The sequence below is a fragment of the Enhydra lutris genome, unplaced genomic scaffold, assembly GCF_002288905.1.
Source record: "Enhydra lutris kenyoni isolate GAN:26980312 unplaced genomic scaffold, ASM228890v2 scaffoldscaffold12, whole genome shotgun sequence".
NCBI lineage: Eukaryota > Metazoa > Chordata > Mammalia > Carnivora > Mustelidae > Enhydra > Enhydra lutris.
In genome coordinates, this window is record NW_019154096.1 from 55202315 (window position 1) to 55220890 (window position 18576).

Here is an 18576-nt window from a genome sequence, read left to right on the forward strand (position 1 = left end):
TAACAATTCTAGTTATAGTTTTTTTTTTTTTTAAAGATTTTATTTATTTATTTGACAGAGATCACAGGTAGGCAGAGAGGCAGGCAGAGAGAGAGGGGAGGGAAGCAGGCTCCATGCTGAGCAGAGACCCATGCAGGACTCGATCCCAGAACCCTGGGATCATGACCTGAGCCGAAGGCAGAGACTTTAAACCACTGAACCACCCAGGCACCCCAATAAATAAAATCTTAAAAAAAAAAAGTTCCCACTGGATCTTGGTTTAATTACTTTTTAAAAATTTAATAGCTTTACTCGGATAGAAGTCATGTATCATTAAATTCATCATTTTAAAGTATACAATTCAATGGCTTTTAGTTTATTTAAGCAGGGTTGTACAACTCATCACCACTACCTAATTTCAGAACATCTTCATCACCCAAAAAGAAACCCCACACCAAAGAGCAATCACTCCGAATTTCCCCCTCTCCCCCAAGATGCTGGCAACCATCATCTATAGTATTTACTGCTTCTGTGAATTTCCCTGCTCTAGACATTTCATATAAATGAAATCATGCATTATGTGGTCTCTTGGCACCTGGTTTCTTTCACTTAACATAATATTTTCAAAATTCATCCATGTTGTAGCATTTAGCGTACTCCACTCCTTTTTATTGCCAAATAATACTCCACTGTGTGGCAATATCATACTGTGTTCATTCATTTACCAACTGATGGATATTTGGGTTGTTTCCAATTTGGGGTTATTCTCTCATAAATGTTTATTTTTCAACTTGAATCCAAATAAATGCCATACACTGTAGTGAGTTATGTCCCTTGAGTCTCTTTTAATATGTCCTACGTATGTTTCCTCTTCCCCTCTCCCTTTTATTCCAAAAAAACCAACTGTTTGTGCTGTAGCTTCCCATTGTCTAGATTTGGCTTATTATATTCCTACGGTGTCACTTAACATGTTCCTTTGTCCCCCGAATTTCTTGTAAATTAGTAATTAAATCTAGGGAGTATGATCAGCCGCACATTTGTTTTGGCAAGAATACTTCACAGGTGGTATTGTCATATTTTTCTAATGTGTGACTATTAGAACTACATAAATATTCTAGGTCCATATGTGCTTTTGTGAAAGCAACAGGTTAATATTTCAAATTAATGTCTAGTTCTTTCTTCATGAAGTTTTTATACTCTGTTGGTCTGTGTGGCTACTACAGGTCATTTGACAAACATCTTTGTCAAACTCTAGGATCATATGACACTGTACTTGTCCCATATGAGAAATTTATATGCTATTTTCCCACCCACCATACTACTAGGGAAAGAACTCCCTTATCACCATAAATCTGATATTTGACAACTTAGAATAAATTCAAAGTTACCAAACTTAACACTGCATTCCCTCCATCCCACTGATCTCTGGGAAACATCTATAATATACTTCATCCACAGAAGTACCCGTCTATTCCTACATTTTAATCCACATCTCTAAGCCAATACTGTAGTCACAAAACAGTATACCCAACCAGGTATAATTCACCCAAATATTAGTACAGACTTCGAAAAAGTGTCAAAAAATCTATACAGATCAAAGTCAGCTATTTCCTATATATTTACAGACCCAAGTAACTGTAAGGCCTGATTTAGCCCTTTTCAAAAAGTTACCTCTTCCTCAACGACTCATACTATAGGAGCAACACTGGGTATAATGGGGCCTGTGATAATAGAGGCTTTAAGACAAACTCTGAACTTAGGTACATTAACAAAGGACTTCATTCTTACCTCTAAAATTTTAGTAAATGATTGAAGCAACAAGTTCGGGCAGGTTTACCTTGAGCCCAAAATGTTACATGCAAGTAAAAATTTAAGCTCATATTTAACTCTGAATGCCAACTATGCAAAAAATGCTTTGAAATATTTTTTTAATATTTCATTTATTTATTTGACAGAGAGAGACACAGCGAGAAAAGGAACACAAGCAGGGGGACTGGGAGAGGGAGAAGTAGGCTTCCAGCTGACCAGGGAGCCCAATGCGGGGCTTGATCCCAGGATCCTGGGATCATGATCTGAGCCGAAGGCAGATGCTTAACAACTGAGCCACCAAGATGCCCACTTTGAAATATTTTTTAAAGTCACCAAATTATCACAGTATTTGGTTTTAGAGTTCTAAAAATTTCTCACTTGTTTACTTAGACCACTATCCTGAATTAATAACAAATCCCTACTTAATAACTCTTTTCTCATAAACTTATTATGAGAGCATTACTAAATGTACTTCACATTTCTACAACTTTTATTTACAAAACTGTACTGTAATCGAAAACATTCTCCACATGATTGCTAATCTGCCTCTGTAATTGTGGACTACAGGGTCGTCCTGTGAAGTAAATAAAAATAAAATACCTTAAAATGTCCCGTGCCTTCATTAGCACTGAAAAACGAAAGCAAAATTAATCAACATTTTAAACTATACATTAAATCATATAACACAGAAAAATAACAACAATATAAATATTTGAGGAACATCAGTTTAAGTTTAAAACCTAACCCTATACGAAACAAATAAATGTAGTTGTCATTTCTGCCACCTACTGGTAAGGCAAAGGCAGTGTTACCTACTATTTTAACACTACTTTGTATACTTCCAGGAGTTAAAAGTATATCCTTAATATTTATATTTTCCCCACACGTAGCATTCTAACATTTTCCAATTTAAAGTAAAACTTCTTTCTATTATAATTAATGTGTCTTTTTCTTTACAGTAACCCTTGCAAAATAGATTTCTTACAAGAAGTCGGCTAGATTGCCTATTGTTTTCCTTATAGCAATAATGGGCATGATTTACTCAGTTTGCTCTTTACTTTGAAGTACAAAGATATTTCTTGGTTAAATCAATTATGTTTATGTCATGAGGAGACAAGGGGCACTAATTTTTGTTGGGCATCTACTATGTACCAGGCATTATAGTAGGTCTTCATAATAGGATGCATGTTTTTCATTTAGTCCTCATAAAGCCCTGCGTATCAGGTATTAATATTCCCCTTCTATAGAAGAGAATAAAGCTCAGAAAGGTTTAATAACTTGCTTAAGGTCACAGAGCTATTAAGTGATAAAGCTTCCAACTCAGGTGTACCTAGCAACAAAACCCGCATTCTGTCTTCCCTATCATGTTGTGAAGAGTAGGCCAGATCACAATTGCATCAGCTACGGCATATTCTTATAATACAAATAAAGAAATATAATAAAATATAACATAGAAGCTATATTACAAAATATTACATTAAGATAAATGTTATATATGTGGATATACTAGAAACCTAAAATATGTAAGTTTAGAGTTGTAATACTCTATTTTTTACAAGAATTATCTCTATAGAATCCATGATATATGGTCATCTGGCTTCTCCTTAGGCACCTAAAGAGATAGAGAGTTTATCTGACAAGTCAGTCCGTTCCATTTGTGGGCAACTTTGTTAGAACTGCTTGCTTGCACTGAAGCAAATATGTTTCTCCCTGTAACTTACACCCGCTAATCCTAGTTCTGCCTTTTGGTAGTCTTATGAACTAGACTCAGTCTTTCTTTTATATGATAACCCTCTAAAGATCTGAAATGAACTTAAGGGGCTTATGACTGTTTTCTCTTTTTCAGATTAGTTTTGTTCCTTCCCTTACCACGTATGCCATGGTTTTCAAAACTTTTACTGTTCTGGTTACACCTTGGCTTACCATCTCTTACAATGTAGTGCACAGAGTTGAACATAATACTCTAGCTGGATTAATACAGCATACAGTTGGCTATCACCTCCCTGGTTCACTAAATGCTACTGAGTTTAAAACTGCATGAAATTTCTGCTGTATCACATGTATGTCATGTGAGTCCATTTTCCACACTAGACACATGTACAAATTACAGTACCACAGACTACTTTAACTTTTATTTTTGAATGATCCTGCATTATTTCAATATTCACATATTGATAATAGTTTAGACATGGTAGGAATACCATAAGTTGATACTTAGAACAATCTTGTTAGTTGCTATTATAATCCTCAATTCAGAAATTCAGAAACTGATGATGAGAGTTCAGCTACATCCCAAAGGTTATATACCTTGACTTACTGACTCTTCAAAGTCTATGCTTTCTACACGTACTATACTACCTGTCTGAAGTTATTTCTTTTTATTATCTTCTACTTTACTCACAGAAACTAAAGAACAAAAAAAGACAAGTACAAGACTATCTAAAGATCACAAAACACAGCATATCCAGTTTAGGGGGGGGAATCTAACTTCATATTCCAATAGTTGAAAAATCACTGTTCACAGGCTGAACCTACCTCAGTTTTTTTGCTCCTCCAACTTAAGTGGGCTCAAAAGCTTGTCCAAATTTGCTTTTGTACTCGCATCAGGTTAAAACTCCTCTGCCACTTGCCCTGCCGTGAAAGAGCTGTCTATGGGCTACCCTCAGGAGCCTGACTTTGTGGTAACATAAAAGCTCTTCCATGTAGTGAACTCTGGGGACTGGTGACTTCAAACGGATTCTTTGCCTCTGGAAGCTTTCTTTCAAAAGGACTCCTTGCCACACTGGAAGCTTTCTTCCCCTCAACCAGTTGAAAACAGATAAAGAGCTATATTATGAGTTAGACTACTCATCATAATCAGCCACATAAAAGGCTCAATTCTTTCTTTTTACAGATAGGGAAGCTGAAGCTCTGAGAAGTTAAAACTAAAAGTTCCATGAGGGCAAAGGCCATGGCTGACTTATTCAAACTGTATTCTCAACAACTAGCAGAAGGCTGTGCTGGTACATATAGCAGGACCTTAACAAACATCTTGTGAATAAACAAAAAGCAATTTGTTAGTGATTACAAAGCTAGATAATAGAGAAGCGAGGATTTAAATCTAGATCCTTTATTCCAAGTGAGGGCTCTTTTTTTTTTTCCTTTTTTGGAACAAGAACCAAGTTTTTTATGTGTTCATTTCTTATATTTGAAGTATTCTTCAATGACATCCCTGGCCCGAGACTCTTTGCCATAGCCTTTAACCACCACACAACTGCAACCAACCACTTATGGGGTTTTCCTTCTCTGTCAATTTTATAGAGGCCCACCCATTCCCCTAGCTTCTTGCTGTCATCAGCCTTAGTTAGGCTGATTTAGTGTTCAGCACAAGGGGCCTCCATCAACTTGACATACATAGGCTCATCATAGTTGGATGCAAACACACAAAGATGGGTTTGGTGCTTGTCTAAGGTTTTGGCAGCTTTGTAAATTCCACATGCTTAGGCCTGTATGGGTGAGGGCAGTCATCAGCACCTCGTGTAAAGCAGTATTAATGTCCATTATACTTCCAGCAGCAATGCCTTTCTTGGCCTTGGTGGTGGGTTTCGGGTGGAACCAAACCAAGTCCACCTAAGCCTCAGCCTCCTGGTGACTGGCAGCAGGGAAAGAGCATGAGGGCTCTTTTTTCTATAGGAGGGGATGTACTAATAATATAATAAGTTTGGTAAGTGGTAATGAATGCCTTGAGTACTGTGGCCAAGTCTCACTCATTAGGAGAGTCTGCCATGATTAAATACTGATTTCTGCAGGTGGGCAAAGGAAGAGGCAATGGTGGCACATCCATCGCATATCTGCTATCTTTGCATCCTTGCCACTTTTCAAAAAAATGTATTAAAAAACCTAATCATCAGTTCTTACCATGCATTATAGGAAATGTTACATTTCCCAAAATATTTTTTGGAAATATAAATTCCTTTCAGTTTTCAAATTTTAATTAGACTTATTAAAAATCAAGTTACATGGTAAAAGTTCAAATACAATGAAAAGAAAGACTTTTTCCCATCGTAGACTCACATACTAGTTTCTGGCAACTAACTGCCATTAACATTTTCTTATATATCCTTTCAGGAATGGTCTGTGCATGCAAAACATATGTCTACACACATCTTTTCCATCACTCTCTTTAAAATAAATAAGTAAACAGAAACACACTATGTAGTCTCCTCTTTTGGAGACTGTTCCATATTAGCACATATGCTATCACGCTAACACATACTCATGTGCTATATACCATTATTTAACCAGGTCCCTTTTGGACATTTAGATTGGAACACACTCCTTATTATCAGAAATTGCTGGTTTAAAGTTTGGCATTACATAGTTTCTGTTCATTCTTCCAAATGGATTTTTATTTCATTATCAACCATTACTACACAAGTAGGCAGGAGAAACGTTTCTGGCCTCTTAGAGGTCCTTAATATCAGCTGATAACATAGAGTGACTACATAAAAAGATAAATACAATATAGCACAAGCTGAATACTAGTAAATGATATGGTCAACCTAGAATTATAAGGTGGAAATAATTAAAAAGTAATCATCAGTGACATAAAATGGGAAGTCCATATTTTCCAAAAAAAAAAGCACTTTACTTTATTCTGCAAACTAAATATTCTGAAAACTGCAGTTTGATACACGCCAACTCTGTGATCATGACAGTGTTTAACAGTGTTGCACTATAACAGAGTACACCATATGCTACATATATCTTTTGAAAGAAGCAATTTATACGAATTAAAAGGATATCCAACTACTTTAAAAAACAATTTGGCGGGACGCCTGGGTGGCTCAGTTGGTTAAGCAGCTACCTTCGGCTCAGGTCATGATCCCAGCGTCCTGGGATCGAGTCCCGCATCGGGCTCCTTGCTCATCAGGGAGCCTGCTTCTCCCTCTGCCTGCCATTCTGTCTGCCTGTGCTTGCTCTCTCTCCCTCTCTCTCTCTGACAAATAAATAAATAAAATCTTAAAAAACAAAACAAAACAAAAAAAAAAAAACAGTTTGGCAAAACCAAGTAAAGTTAAAAACAAACATATGCTAAGACTCTGCAAACCTATACTCTTAGAGAACTATCTTATATATGTGTGTGTATATATATATATATATATATATATATATATAACATATACATGGAGATATGTATACAAATACATAAAGTAACATTGTTTATAATAGCAAAAAAACTGGAAACAAGTTAAATGTTCAACAGTACAAGAAAAGATAAATTATGGTATATAATTTTTGGTATATACCATTTGAAATGGTGAATGGTGAAATGAATGAACTAGAGCTACACATTTCCACACAGATGAATCACAGAATGCTGAGTGAAAAAAACAGTTGGAAAAAAAAAAAGCAAGTTGTAAAACACTTACAATGATACTATATGAAGTTTTTAATGGACAAAAGCAATTCTACATATTACTTAAGCACTGATACATGAGATAAACATATTTTAAAAATCACGGGAATACCAATCATTACTTTTAGGAGAGTGGTTATTAACCTCTAAGCGGGGGGAGAGGGGGCGGTGAACAGGAAGAGGTAGTCGAAGGGCTTCCGGCATACTAGCATGGGTTATTTCTTAAGCCAGATGATAGTGATACAAGTGATTATAGTACTATTCTTTAGAACTTTTTTTAAGTTGTGAATATTTCAAGATTAATTTTTAAAAGGATATCAGAAGAACTTGATTTTACCTGAGTTCAGGATGATTTTGTAACTGTTGGGACTTAACAAGTTCTTTATTTTACAGTTAAGAGGTAGAGGTTTAGGTACTCACCCAATGAACTCTAGTAATAAAGACATATCAAGTTCAGGTGGAATACGAAACACGGATTCTAAGACTTTCTTAGATCTTCCTTTGCTTGAAGGGACTGGCTGTGGAACAGCTATTTAACAGCCAAAGAAAAAAAGCTGAGTTAGAATAAAAATTTCATGAATTGAGATCTTTGAAAAATAATTACACATATTATAACTATGTTGACTATTTAAAAGATCATAAAACACTCAAACTCCCTTTCTCTAATAACATTAACTAATCTGTCAAAGCCAATGAAATTGCACCTGGGGACCACTCCACAATGGAAGGCAGACATATGTGGCTGGTTTATCAGGGCCACAGAGAGAGCTCATCACTACACAACAGATATATGTAATCTTTAACAAGCACTACTGTGTGCCAGAGTTCAGGGCTCATACTTAGCACTGTACATGCACATTCTTGTTTAATCTTATTATAATCCCCTAAGTATACCGCTACTCTTATTTTTTTAACAGTTAAAACTACAAAGAAACTGAGATTACTGTTTAAGTGAGATAAGGCAATATGTAGTAAGTGGAAGAACCAGGATTTAAACAGAATTTTATCTAACGTCTATACTGTGACATTACCATCATCACAAAAACTATCTGAACAGTTACTATGTTCCAGGCACTGTTTTAAGTGCTTTGTATTACTCAATGTATTCTTACAACAATTTTATGAAGTGCTATCATTATCCCTACTTTATAGATGAGGAAACTGAGATATTAAAGTCTCACAGAAAGTAAAGGGGCAGAGCTAGGATCAAACTCAGACAATCTAGCTCCAGAGCCTATGCCCTTTAATTTTTACAAATAATTAAATTGGATTATACTATATCTTTACCTTCATAATCTTTCTCCCTCTTTGATCATAAAATAACTGGCTATCACCAAAAAGAACCTCAAAGGGAGTAAATTTTATTAAGTTAGTATTCTTAAAGCTACAAATATATTATGATATACACCCAAACTTACCAGGTTTAGGTACTTCTAGACCTCTTTCTTTATAGAAATCATGCATTTGCTTTTTTTCTCCTAAAAAATGATAAAACACAGACTAAATTACACTTAAAATGTAACTAGTAGAGTCAGCAGAGATTCTGGGATTCACAACTATGTAATAAAACAAACTTACTTTCCTCTAGATTGATCACTAATTTGTACACTATGTCTTGTAACTGTCGGTCCAACCTAATAAAAGGAAAGGATGGAGAATACCTCAGAATTCAGCAAAACGCATTTTGGTACAGAGTGAGAGTGAATGATGCCCTTTGCAACTGTTTTCTCTTGGGAGTGGATTATCTCCTTTTTCAGAGGTGAATTACTTTTAGGTAGCACTGGCTCTCACCTGAGATGACGTCAAGTAATTAATTCTATGTAATCATAGACTCTCGAATAGTTTGCTCAATTATTCCATGTGTACTGGTCTTACTCCCTTGCAGAGACTGTATTTTGAACTTCTGTGCATCATCTACAAAGCATTCTTCTATGAAGGAGTAAAAACGTAATAGTATTTGCTGAACAAATGAAAGTAATCCACCTTTAGTACTTTTCTTCCCTTAGGAAACGGAGTATGAATGGAAAATGTAAAAAAAAAAAAAAAAAAACCCCACAATGACCTATGATACACAGGTTTTTCTAAAGAGGACAGTTGTCTCAGGCATTACTTTTAAAAAGTAATTTCAAAATAAATTTTTAAAAATTCCTTTTTAAAAAGTATTCTAAATATCCCCAAAATGACAAGCCTAAACTAGTTTCATTAACTTGAGTGACGGAATTAAAATCCTCAAAAAGAGAGGCCTGTGCTTTTTTAATTTTTTTTGTCCCCAGCAGATATCACAGTGCCTGGTACAGAGTAAGTGTTCTATATGTATTTTAGAGAATACGTAGTTCCCTTTTCAAAAGAGGTCAAGAGTTTATTCCCAACTACACAACTAGAAGCCTTCAGAAAAAGTATATTTAAAATACAAATTTTACTTATATATTTGTCTTACCTTATGTTATAAAGAGGTTGTGTCTGATGTACTACTATGTTGCATTTTGGACATCTGTTGCTATAGTAAAAATGTCTTACAATGCAGCTTTTACAAACTGTTGAAAAAGAAAATGTTTAAATTAGGATGCTTTAGAGACATTTCAAAAATTGAATGTATTAGTTCGAAATGTGAACTATATGCTTACACGTATGAAGACATTCTGTAATGGTAGTTGCATCTATTAAGTAACCTTTGCAAATGGAACACAAGATGTATGGTGTCAGCTCAGAGAGATTAATCAGGCGCTGGAAATGCAATGCAAATAGCTGTAAAATACAAGTACTTGTCTTCTCAAATTCTTAAACCATAATCCCCACATTTCATTATAAACAATGTGTAACTTAATTTGCAACACGGAAACATGTTACAGTACCTCCAACCCTTCAAAATCCTAATCGAAGTTACAATAACACAATATAAACCAATGTTTCAAAAAGATCTCATTCTTTTGGATAGACTTTATATTACCAGATGAGGGGTATCTTACTTTATGAATTAATTACAAAACGGGCAAACTTTCCAGACACTGGCGTTTACGTTTAATATATCAATTCCGACTGGCTAGGTGTTACCAACTTTATAAAGTACGCGCTACCACATTAAAAAGACGAACAAAACCCTTCCCAATTAGACTTATGAGATAGGGGTTTACCATCCTCTGAACACCCTGTAGAAAGGGACTGTTTCCCTGTCCGACCGTAAGCTCTTGGAAGGCAGGAGCACTGTACCCTTGGCCCCTACCCGCCTGGCATAATTTAATAATTATTTACAGAATAATAGAGTCGGACCTGGAGAGCCTAAGTGATTGGCAGGAAGCTCACAAAAAGAGTCGGCAAGGAATCGGGTGCGGACCAGTCCGCGCCACATGCCTAGGCAGGTTGAGAGGGAGGGGTGGAGGTCGACGCGAGTGCCAAAGGCTGCAGCGGCGAGCTGGGAACGCGGCCCGGCCCTTACTAGGGAGGGCTGGCTTGGACCCTCAGGCCCCTCCGGCCCCGCGTGGTCGGGCACCGGCTATAAATACCTCCTCCTCGTCCTCTGAGTCCGGCCGACCCCCCTCCAGCCTCAGCGAGAAGTGGCTCATCTCTTCCTCCTCCTCCTCCTCCTCCTCCTCCTCCAGCTCCTCATCCTCTTCTAGCTCGTCGTCCTCGTCCTCGAAGCGGCCCCTCATGCGGCCCAGGCTGCGCTCGGGCTCCAACTCTGGGGGCCGGGAGCCCGAGCAGCCTGGAGCCCCCGCCTCGGGCAAAGGCGGCGGGCCCTCCTCACCCGCTGCGGGTGCCGGGGTGAGAGCAGGAGGGGAGACAGCAGGCGGCGGCGGCATGGCTGCGGCTCCCTCGGCCTTGTCGGCGCCCGCGCTCCCTGCGGCCACCGAGACCCTCTCCATGCCGGGGGCAGAGACCGGGGGAGACGAGACCCGGCGGCTGGATAGCGCGGGAGTTCTGCCTACCTGCCTAGGCGGCCAGTGCGCAGGCGCGGGAGACCTGCAGGGCCCGCTGGGAAATGTGGTTCGCTGCCCCTCACCTAAACCTGGACGGGCGTGCACTGAGCCCCTGTGCATAAAGGGGGGGCCTGCGGGTCGTATTCAGAATTTTTTCTTTGGAAGGCTGACGCTGTCTTTACTCCCTTTTGTTTTATTTATTTATTTTTTTTAAGATTTAATTTTTTAAAGTAATCTGTGTACCCAGCGTGGGGCTCGATCTTCCCAACCTGAGATCAAGAGCCGCAGGTTCTACCGACTGAGCCAACCCGCCCGTCTCTTCACTCCCTTTTAAAAATGACAAAATTGGGGCGCTTGGGTGGCTCAGTGGGTTAAGCCGCTGCCTTCGGCTCAGGTCATGATCTCAGGGTCCTGGGATCGAGTCCCGCATCGGGCTCTCTGCTCAGCAGGGAGTCTGCTTCCCTCCCTCTCTCTCTGCCTGCCTCTCTGTCTACTTGTGATCTCTCTCTGTCAAATAAATAAAATCTTAAAAAAAAAAAAAATGACAAAATTGGTACCGTTCCAGACAGCAGTATTCTGTCTGCTTCAGTTGATGCGCGGAGCACTTAAATGGGCTTTAAAGTAATGTTGTATTATGAACAATAACGACTTAAATTTGAAGAGCCATTGTGCGTTTCTTTCATCCAAGATTATTTCCATTACGAAGTATGACGTCTCTATTTTTGAAATATGTAAGTTTACTTATTTAGAGCAATTAAATCTTGTATTGCCACAGGATGGAAATTTAATCGCCGTTGGAAGACCATCCGTGAGTTCCCAACACATAGAGGAAAGTCCATTATATTCAACAAACATTTATGGAAGGTCTATTGTAGCAGGAACTGAGACCTATTCAGGCACTCCCACCCCCACCCCCAATTTTTTTTAGGAAAGATATTTGGAGTTGCTAACATAGTGCCAGTTAATGTCATGATGCTTGCAAGCTGGATTCAGAAAGGAATCAAAAGCTCCTTAAGAAAAAATGCTGGGGGAAAAATATCTGAGATAACTGGGTTGTCACTGAGTAAAATTAATGCTCATGTGGGAGTGGTGACATTTTTCTTAGGGAATGGTGAGGAAATCAAGTCACTATGCTGGTTTGAGAAAAACAATCAGATTTAATGTGCCCCCACTGCTCCTGCACTAGCCTCTACCTTTCTCTCTGCAGTCCCCAAACTCTGGTCAAGCCTAAGATACTGAAATTTGCAAGATCCAAAAAGTGGAAGAAAGGAAATGTCTCCTTCTACACGGAGGAGTATAAAGCCTCAAGGGAGGGGAATGGGAACTTAGACCAGGATATTGAAAGAGGACACTGAAGAGAGAGAGATTGAAAGAGACAAGCATACACAATACCTGAGATACTCTCCTTACCGGGCTCTAAAACTGTAAGCACTTCCACATGATTATATTGGATGAAGGAATATAGCTTCTAACTTTTCAGCATTGTTAAGAGCTACCTGATGAAAAAGAATTACTTGTGCCATGAGCTTTAATTATAAAATTTTGAAGTAGTATGAGATGAAATATTATTAATAATATTAACATTTTACTTTATGTATAATATGAAAATGTAAAATATTGATAATCCCCAAATTTAAAAAAATACAATCAAGAATTGCACATTTTCAAAGCTGGCAAGCTGAGGAATTACGAAATTTGTATTACTGCTACTGGGTCCTGTGAGTTTAGCTGGTAAACAGACATATCTGCAGGCTTTGTTAGTCCTATGGTATGAAAGGTAGTTTTATGTGTCATCTTGGCTAGGCTATACTGCCCAGTGATTCAAACACTTACCTAGGTATTCTGTGAAGGTATTTGTAGATATAATTAATGCTGCAATCAGTTGATTTTAAGTAAGAGATATCCTGTATAATCTGAACAGATTTTATTCAATCAGTTGAATGGCCTGAGAGGTAAAACAGAGATTCCCCTGGAAGAGAAATTTTTCCTGAGGCCTGCAGCATTAATCCTTCCCAGGAGTTTCCAGCATGTTGGCCTGCCCTACAAGATTTCAGACCTACCTAGCAAGCCCCCATAATTGTGTAAAGCAGTTCCTTGTAATAAGTATCTTAGTAAATATATATATATCCTACTGGTTATGTTTCTATGGTAGACCAACTAATCCATATGGTAAATGGCTTAATTATGTGATATTTATAAATATGCAAGGACTTCCAGGATATATCTATTTCATAAAATGAGAATTTCTTCCATCTCCGTTGTGATCCAAGTGTGTTTCCACATCAGAGTTCTATTTTAGCACTTATCAGGGACTTTACATTTTGACAAAGCATCAGAATTGAATCATATTCTAGACTGAGCTAGAACTTCACTCTTACCCTGGATGCTAACTAGTTAAAATGGTGTAAATGTAAAACAGCAAAAGTGGATCTAACACAAACAGTATTTGTACTCCTTGTATGATTATTAAACCAAGAGAGATGCTATAGAGTTGGTTTTTTGAAGGGAGGAGGCGTTGCTTTGACATTTCAAACAAAAAATCATATCTAGGGGTGCCTGGTTGGTTCAGCTGGAGTATGTGACTCTTGTTCTGGGAGTTGTGAATTTGAGCCCCACCTTGAGTGTACAGCCTACTTAGAAAAAAAATCATATCTAAAAACTTACGAAAGTTTCACACATTAATTCACTGGGAGATGGCAGAGGTTGGTTGATTGTGAAGGATAGTGAGTTTCTGGGTATGAAATTTTTATTTTTATTTTTTTAATTCTTTTTAAAGATTTTTTTTTTTTTTAAAGATTTATTTATTTATTTATTTGACAGATCACAAGTAGGCAGAGAGGCAGGCAGAGAGAGAGAGGAGGAAGCAGGCTCCCTGCTGAGCAGAGAGCCCGATGTGGGGCTCGATCTCGGGACCCTGAGACCATGACCTGAGCCGAAAGCAGAGGCTTTAACCCACTGAGCCACCCAGGCGCCCCTTTTTTAAAGATTTTATTTATTTATTTGACAAACAGAGATTACAAATAGGTAGAGAGGCAGTCAGAGAGAGGAGGAAGCAGGCTCCCCGCTGAGCAGAGAGCCCGATGTGGGGCTCGATCCCAGGACCCTGGGATCATGACCTGAGCTGAAGGCAGAGGCCTTAACCCATTGAGCCACCCAGGCGCCCTTGGGTAAGAAATTTTTAAAGCAGATCCATGACCATATTGTGGGACAGGCTGGGGAATCAAGAAATCATAAATGCTCCTTGGGACTTGGAGTGATTTCCTGGTACTCTTTGATGTAAGTAAATAATTCACTGAAGACCTTAATTTTTTAAAAAGATTTTATTTATTTACTTGACAGAGATCACAAGTAGGCAGAGAGAGAGAGGGAAGCAGTCTCCCTGATGAGCAGAGAGCCCAGTGAGGGGCTCGATCCCAGTACCCTGAGATCATGACCTGAGCCGAAGGCAAAGGCTTAACGCACTGAGCCACGCAGGCGCCCCAAGACCTTAATTTTTAAAAGCAGATTAAAAACCAAAGGGCTGCGGCACCTGGCTGGCTCAGTCAGAAGAGCATGTGATTTGTGAGTTTGAGCCCCATGTACCCAAGTACATTTACCCAACTAAATAGATTAAATAAAAAAAAACTAACAACAACAAAAAAACCCAACAAAGGACTTTATGGTATCAATGTTCACTTCAAAAAATATTATTAAAACAGTTTCAAATCATCAAATGCATATGTTATATATATAATTACTGATACTGAGCAAAATACGACTCCAATCAAGGTCAAGACTTGAAGATATTTACACCTATTTCTTGTGCTGATTTGCTAACATAATGAGGGTTCCTGAAACACAGCTTTGTCTTGATTTCAAGGACCACATGGTTAATGATCTAAAATTCTGTACTACTGCTCAAGTCCTACAAATCTTGTGTTCTGATGTTATACAACAAATTGTATTTGTGAAAGAAAATAAAACTTTAGAGTCCTCTGAAACAAGTCAGATTCCAAAGGTTTAAAGCATCATGGTCCCTTTCCCAAATTAAAACATGTTTTCCCAAACACCTCATCCTAAAACACCCTCCTTGGAATTCCATTATAGAGGTTTGTAGGAACTATACGAAATCTGATTAAAGGCAATGGATCAATACATCCATTTTTTTCTTGTTGTTGCTACAAAAAATTGACCAAGAATAGCCAAAACCATCTTGAAAGAGAAGAATGAAACTGGAGGACACACACATCCTGATTTGGGAACTTGCTACAAAGCTACAGTAATCAAAACACTATGGTGCTAGCATAAGGACAGACATACAGATCAAACAGAATAGAATTGAGAGTGCAGAAATAAACCCTCACATTTGTAGCCAATTGGTTCTTCACAAATTTCCCAAAACATCTAAAGGGGCAAGAATTTCAACAAATGGTGCTGGGATAACTGAATATCCACATGTAAAAGAATGAAGTTGGGCCTCTACCTCTTACCATCTACAAAAATTAGCTTAAATGGATCGCAGACTTAAATGTAATAGCTTAAAAAAGTGAGAGTACATTAGCAGACATGAAAATAGTATATTATGGTTATGGAAAATGATTCCATTATTTTTTCTTTTCAAAATTATGTTCAAAGACCTGGAAGTTAAAAAAAAGAGGTCATAAAATTGTATAATAGAAATAATTCCTGAATAATAATAATAATAAGTCTTCATGTAAAATGACACTGGACCCAAGAAAGAGAGACTAAATAAGATTAAGCACAGTTTTTCTGATATGCTTTCATGAACCCACAGATACATGTCTGGTGCACATCACCATTATGTGTAATGAATGTTAGATAGCCCCTTCCTGTCCTTAAAAAATTAAAAAGAAATAATAATTAAAGAGTTTTATATGTGTTACTGTGCTAATGCAATGTCCCGATTGATAGTTCTGAGATCCAAATTGTTTTTTAAGATGTTATTTATTCATTTGAGACAAAGAGATAGAAATAGAGAGCGAAAATGAACGGGGGAGAGGCAGAAGGAGAGAGAGAAGCAGATTCCCTGCCAAGCAGGGAGCCCCAGGTGGGGCTTGATCCTGGGATCCAGAGATCATGACCCAAGCTGAAGGCAGATGCTTAACCATCTGAACCACCCAGGGGCCCTGAAATTTTTTTTTTTTTTTTTTTTAAGAGAGAGTAGGGGAGGAATAGACAGAGAGGGAGAAAAATGATCTTAAGTAGGCTCCACAGGGCTTGATCTCATGATCCTGATATCATGACCTGAGCCAAAATCGAGAGTCAGATGTTTAATTGACTTGAGCCACCCAGGCACTCTGAAATCTTTTAAAGTATATAAGGCAAATTTTTTCACTTGGGATGAGGGTATGGATATATCAGTAGGCCCTAAGTGCTGATTTTGCTTAATTCAGACCAGATATTCTGCACAATGAGGCAACCCATGTCTTCTTGGTTGAGACTACTATCAGGAGTGCCCACAGAGGAAAGAAAAGGAACCAGCCTGTGGCAAACCACTGGAAGATATTGAAATAGAGCAACAATCTCCCTAAGATCAGTGTGGGTCCACAGAGGTAGAGAACGATCTAGCCAATAGCTGAAAAGTGAATACATTTGCATATCCTGTCTAAGTCCTTCAAGCAACAATTTCTCAGGTCTGAGAGATTGCTGTTTTTGTTTCACTTTTTCCCTGTGAGAAATAATATGCTTTTCCACTAGAAATACTGGAATTCTGAGGCAAACCCTCTACCTGGTAGGAGTCAGAAAAGGCCAAAGCCATGTCTGAAAGGAGGCTATGAGCTTTTCAAGTCAAGTCCTGCAAATGCTCACAGGCGGCAGAAGGGCTTTGCAATTTGAAGTATAGTGGTCATGACCTACAGGTTATTCACACAGGAGGGGATAAAGCATCAGCCAACCACACACCCCAGGAAGCACAGTCTCCCACAGGAGAGACAGGTCAGGGGTCCAGTGTTGTCAAAATGGATCATACTCATCTTGTTCCATGAAGAACAGCATATTCGGACAGGGAGAGAGGGGTAGGGCAGAGAAGAGAAGGAGAGAGAGAGGGAGGGAGAGAGGCTGATGTAAGTTAGCCAGTCTGCAATTATCACTGAGCATAGGCACCTGCTGAGTGTCATGAACAAGAAAATTCATGTTCATATGTCAAGGCTTGTCACTGGCCCAGACACAGGAGCTGGAGGAATGGGGAAATAAATATTCATAAAATAAAAATGTGATAGTCATTTAAATTCCCTCAAAATGGAGGAGGTTATTCCTTTTCTTCATTAGGAGAGGCTCATTTGGCCTGAATGAAGACCAATTGTTGCCTGATGTCTGCTGCCTATTCCATAAGTCACACCATGTCCTATTACACTTAATAGACCAGACAATGCAGTCTATTACAACTACAGATCATTGAAAATTTAGAGAATTTACTAGAGGAGATAGCAATAGCACCTGGAAGAAGTTGACTATCTAGAGAAAAGAGGAAACCAAATAGTGGATCTGAGAGCACTAAACAGGAAACCGATAGCCTACAATAGAGGCTGGCAAATTTTTTTTCTGGAAAGTTGCATATAGTAAATATATTTGGCTTTGTGGGCCATTTAGCCTCTGTTGTAGCCACACAACTCTGCTGCTCTAGCACAGAAACAGCCAGAGGTAATATACAGATAAATAACTGACCTTGTGCCAATAAAAGCTTATTTATAAAAAAAGGCAGTGGGCCAAACTTGACTATAGAGTGCTGACCCCAGCCATAGAACAACTAATATCCTAGCATTAGAGATGAACTACCAGGGGCGCCTGGGTGGCTCAGTGGGTTAAAGCCTCTGCCTTCAGCTCGGGTCGTGATCCCGGGGTCCTGGGATTGAGTCCCGAGTCTGGCTCTCTGCTCGGTGGGGAGCCTGCTTCCCTTCCTCTCTCTCTGCCTGCCTCTCTGCCCATTTGTGATATCTGTCAAATCAATAAATAAAATCTTTAAAAAAAAAAAAAAGAAGAGATGAACTACCATACCAGTTGGTAGTCAAACCTGCAAAAAGAAAAGGTATAGCGGGAGTTAGTGGATGGGAACAGCTGCTTAGGCAAAGTGTGCCGCTGATGAATGGGAGCTGAGGTTGAAGAGATAGGCTTCAGTTCAGGCAGGAGATGTGAACCAAGGGAAAGAATTTACATATTATGATAATTGAAGTAGGAAGACACTGAGGCGTGTAAAATTTTAAAGATTTTATTTTTTAATTTTTTAATGTAATCTCTACCTGCAATGTGGGGCTTCAACTCAGGACCCCAAGATCAAGTGTTGTATGTTTGACAGACTGAGCCAGCCAGGTGCCCCATGCATGTGAGATTTTAAATAAATTTATATTTCAAAAGGTCATTGCGGCTACTAGGTGAAAAAAGGGGAGGTGGTAGGCTGAAAAAGGTGCTTAACCGACTGAGTTACTCAGACACCCTTAAAATAAGGATCTTGAGATGAGGAGAGAATCCTGTATTGTTGAG

At 38.6% G+C, this 18576-nt stretch overlaps 1 protein-coding gene and 1 pseudogene across 2 annotated transcripts in view; both read right to left on the reverse strand.

Annotated features, from left to right (window-relative positions):
- The window catches only part of LOC111144922 (polycomb group ring finger 6), a 29647-nt gene extending 18586 nt beyond the window's left edge, over nucleotides 1-11061 (reverse strand). Inside the window, exons 1-7 of one of the 2 annotated variants that reach the window (XM_022499531.1) lie at nucleotides 10687-11061; nucleotides 9811-9910; nucleotides 9624-9720; nucleotides 8765-8820; nucleotides 8605-8664; nucleotides 7607-7715; nucleotides 2389-2416 (exon numbers count right to left, since the gene is read on the reverse strand). In XM_022499531.1, coding sequence (XP_022355239.1) covers nucleotides 2389-2416; nucleotides 7607-7715; nucleotides 8605-8664; nucleotides 8765-8820; nucleotides 9624-9720; nucleotides 9811-9910; nucleotides 10687-11046 — 810 coding nt within the window. In that variant the 5' untranslated portion in view covers nucleotides 11047-11061. The remainder of the gene's footprint in view (nucleotides 1-2388; nucleotides 2417-7606; nucleotides 7716-8604; nucleotides 8665-8764; nucleotides 8821-9623; nucleotides 9721-9810; nucleotides 9911-10686) is intronic. The other variant, XM_022499532.1, reaches the window with a different exon arrangement.
- LOC111144732 lies at nucleotides 4963-7390 on the reverse strand (annotated as a pseudogene).
- Nucleotides 11062-18576: the final 7515 nt, after the last annotated feature.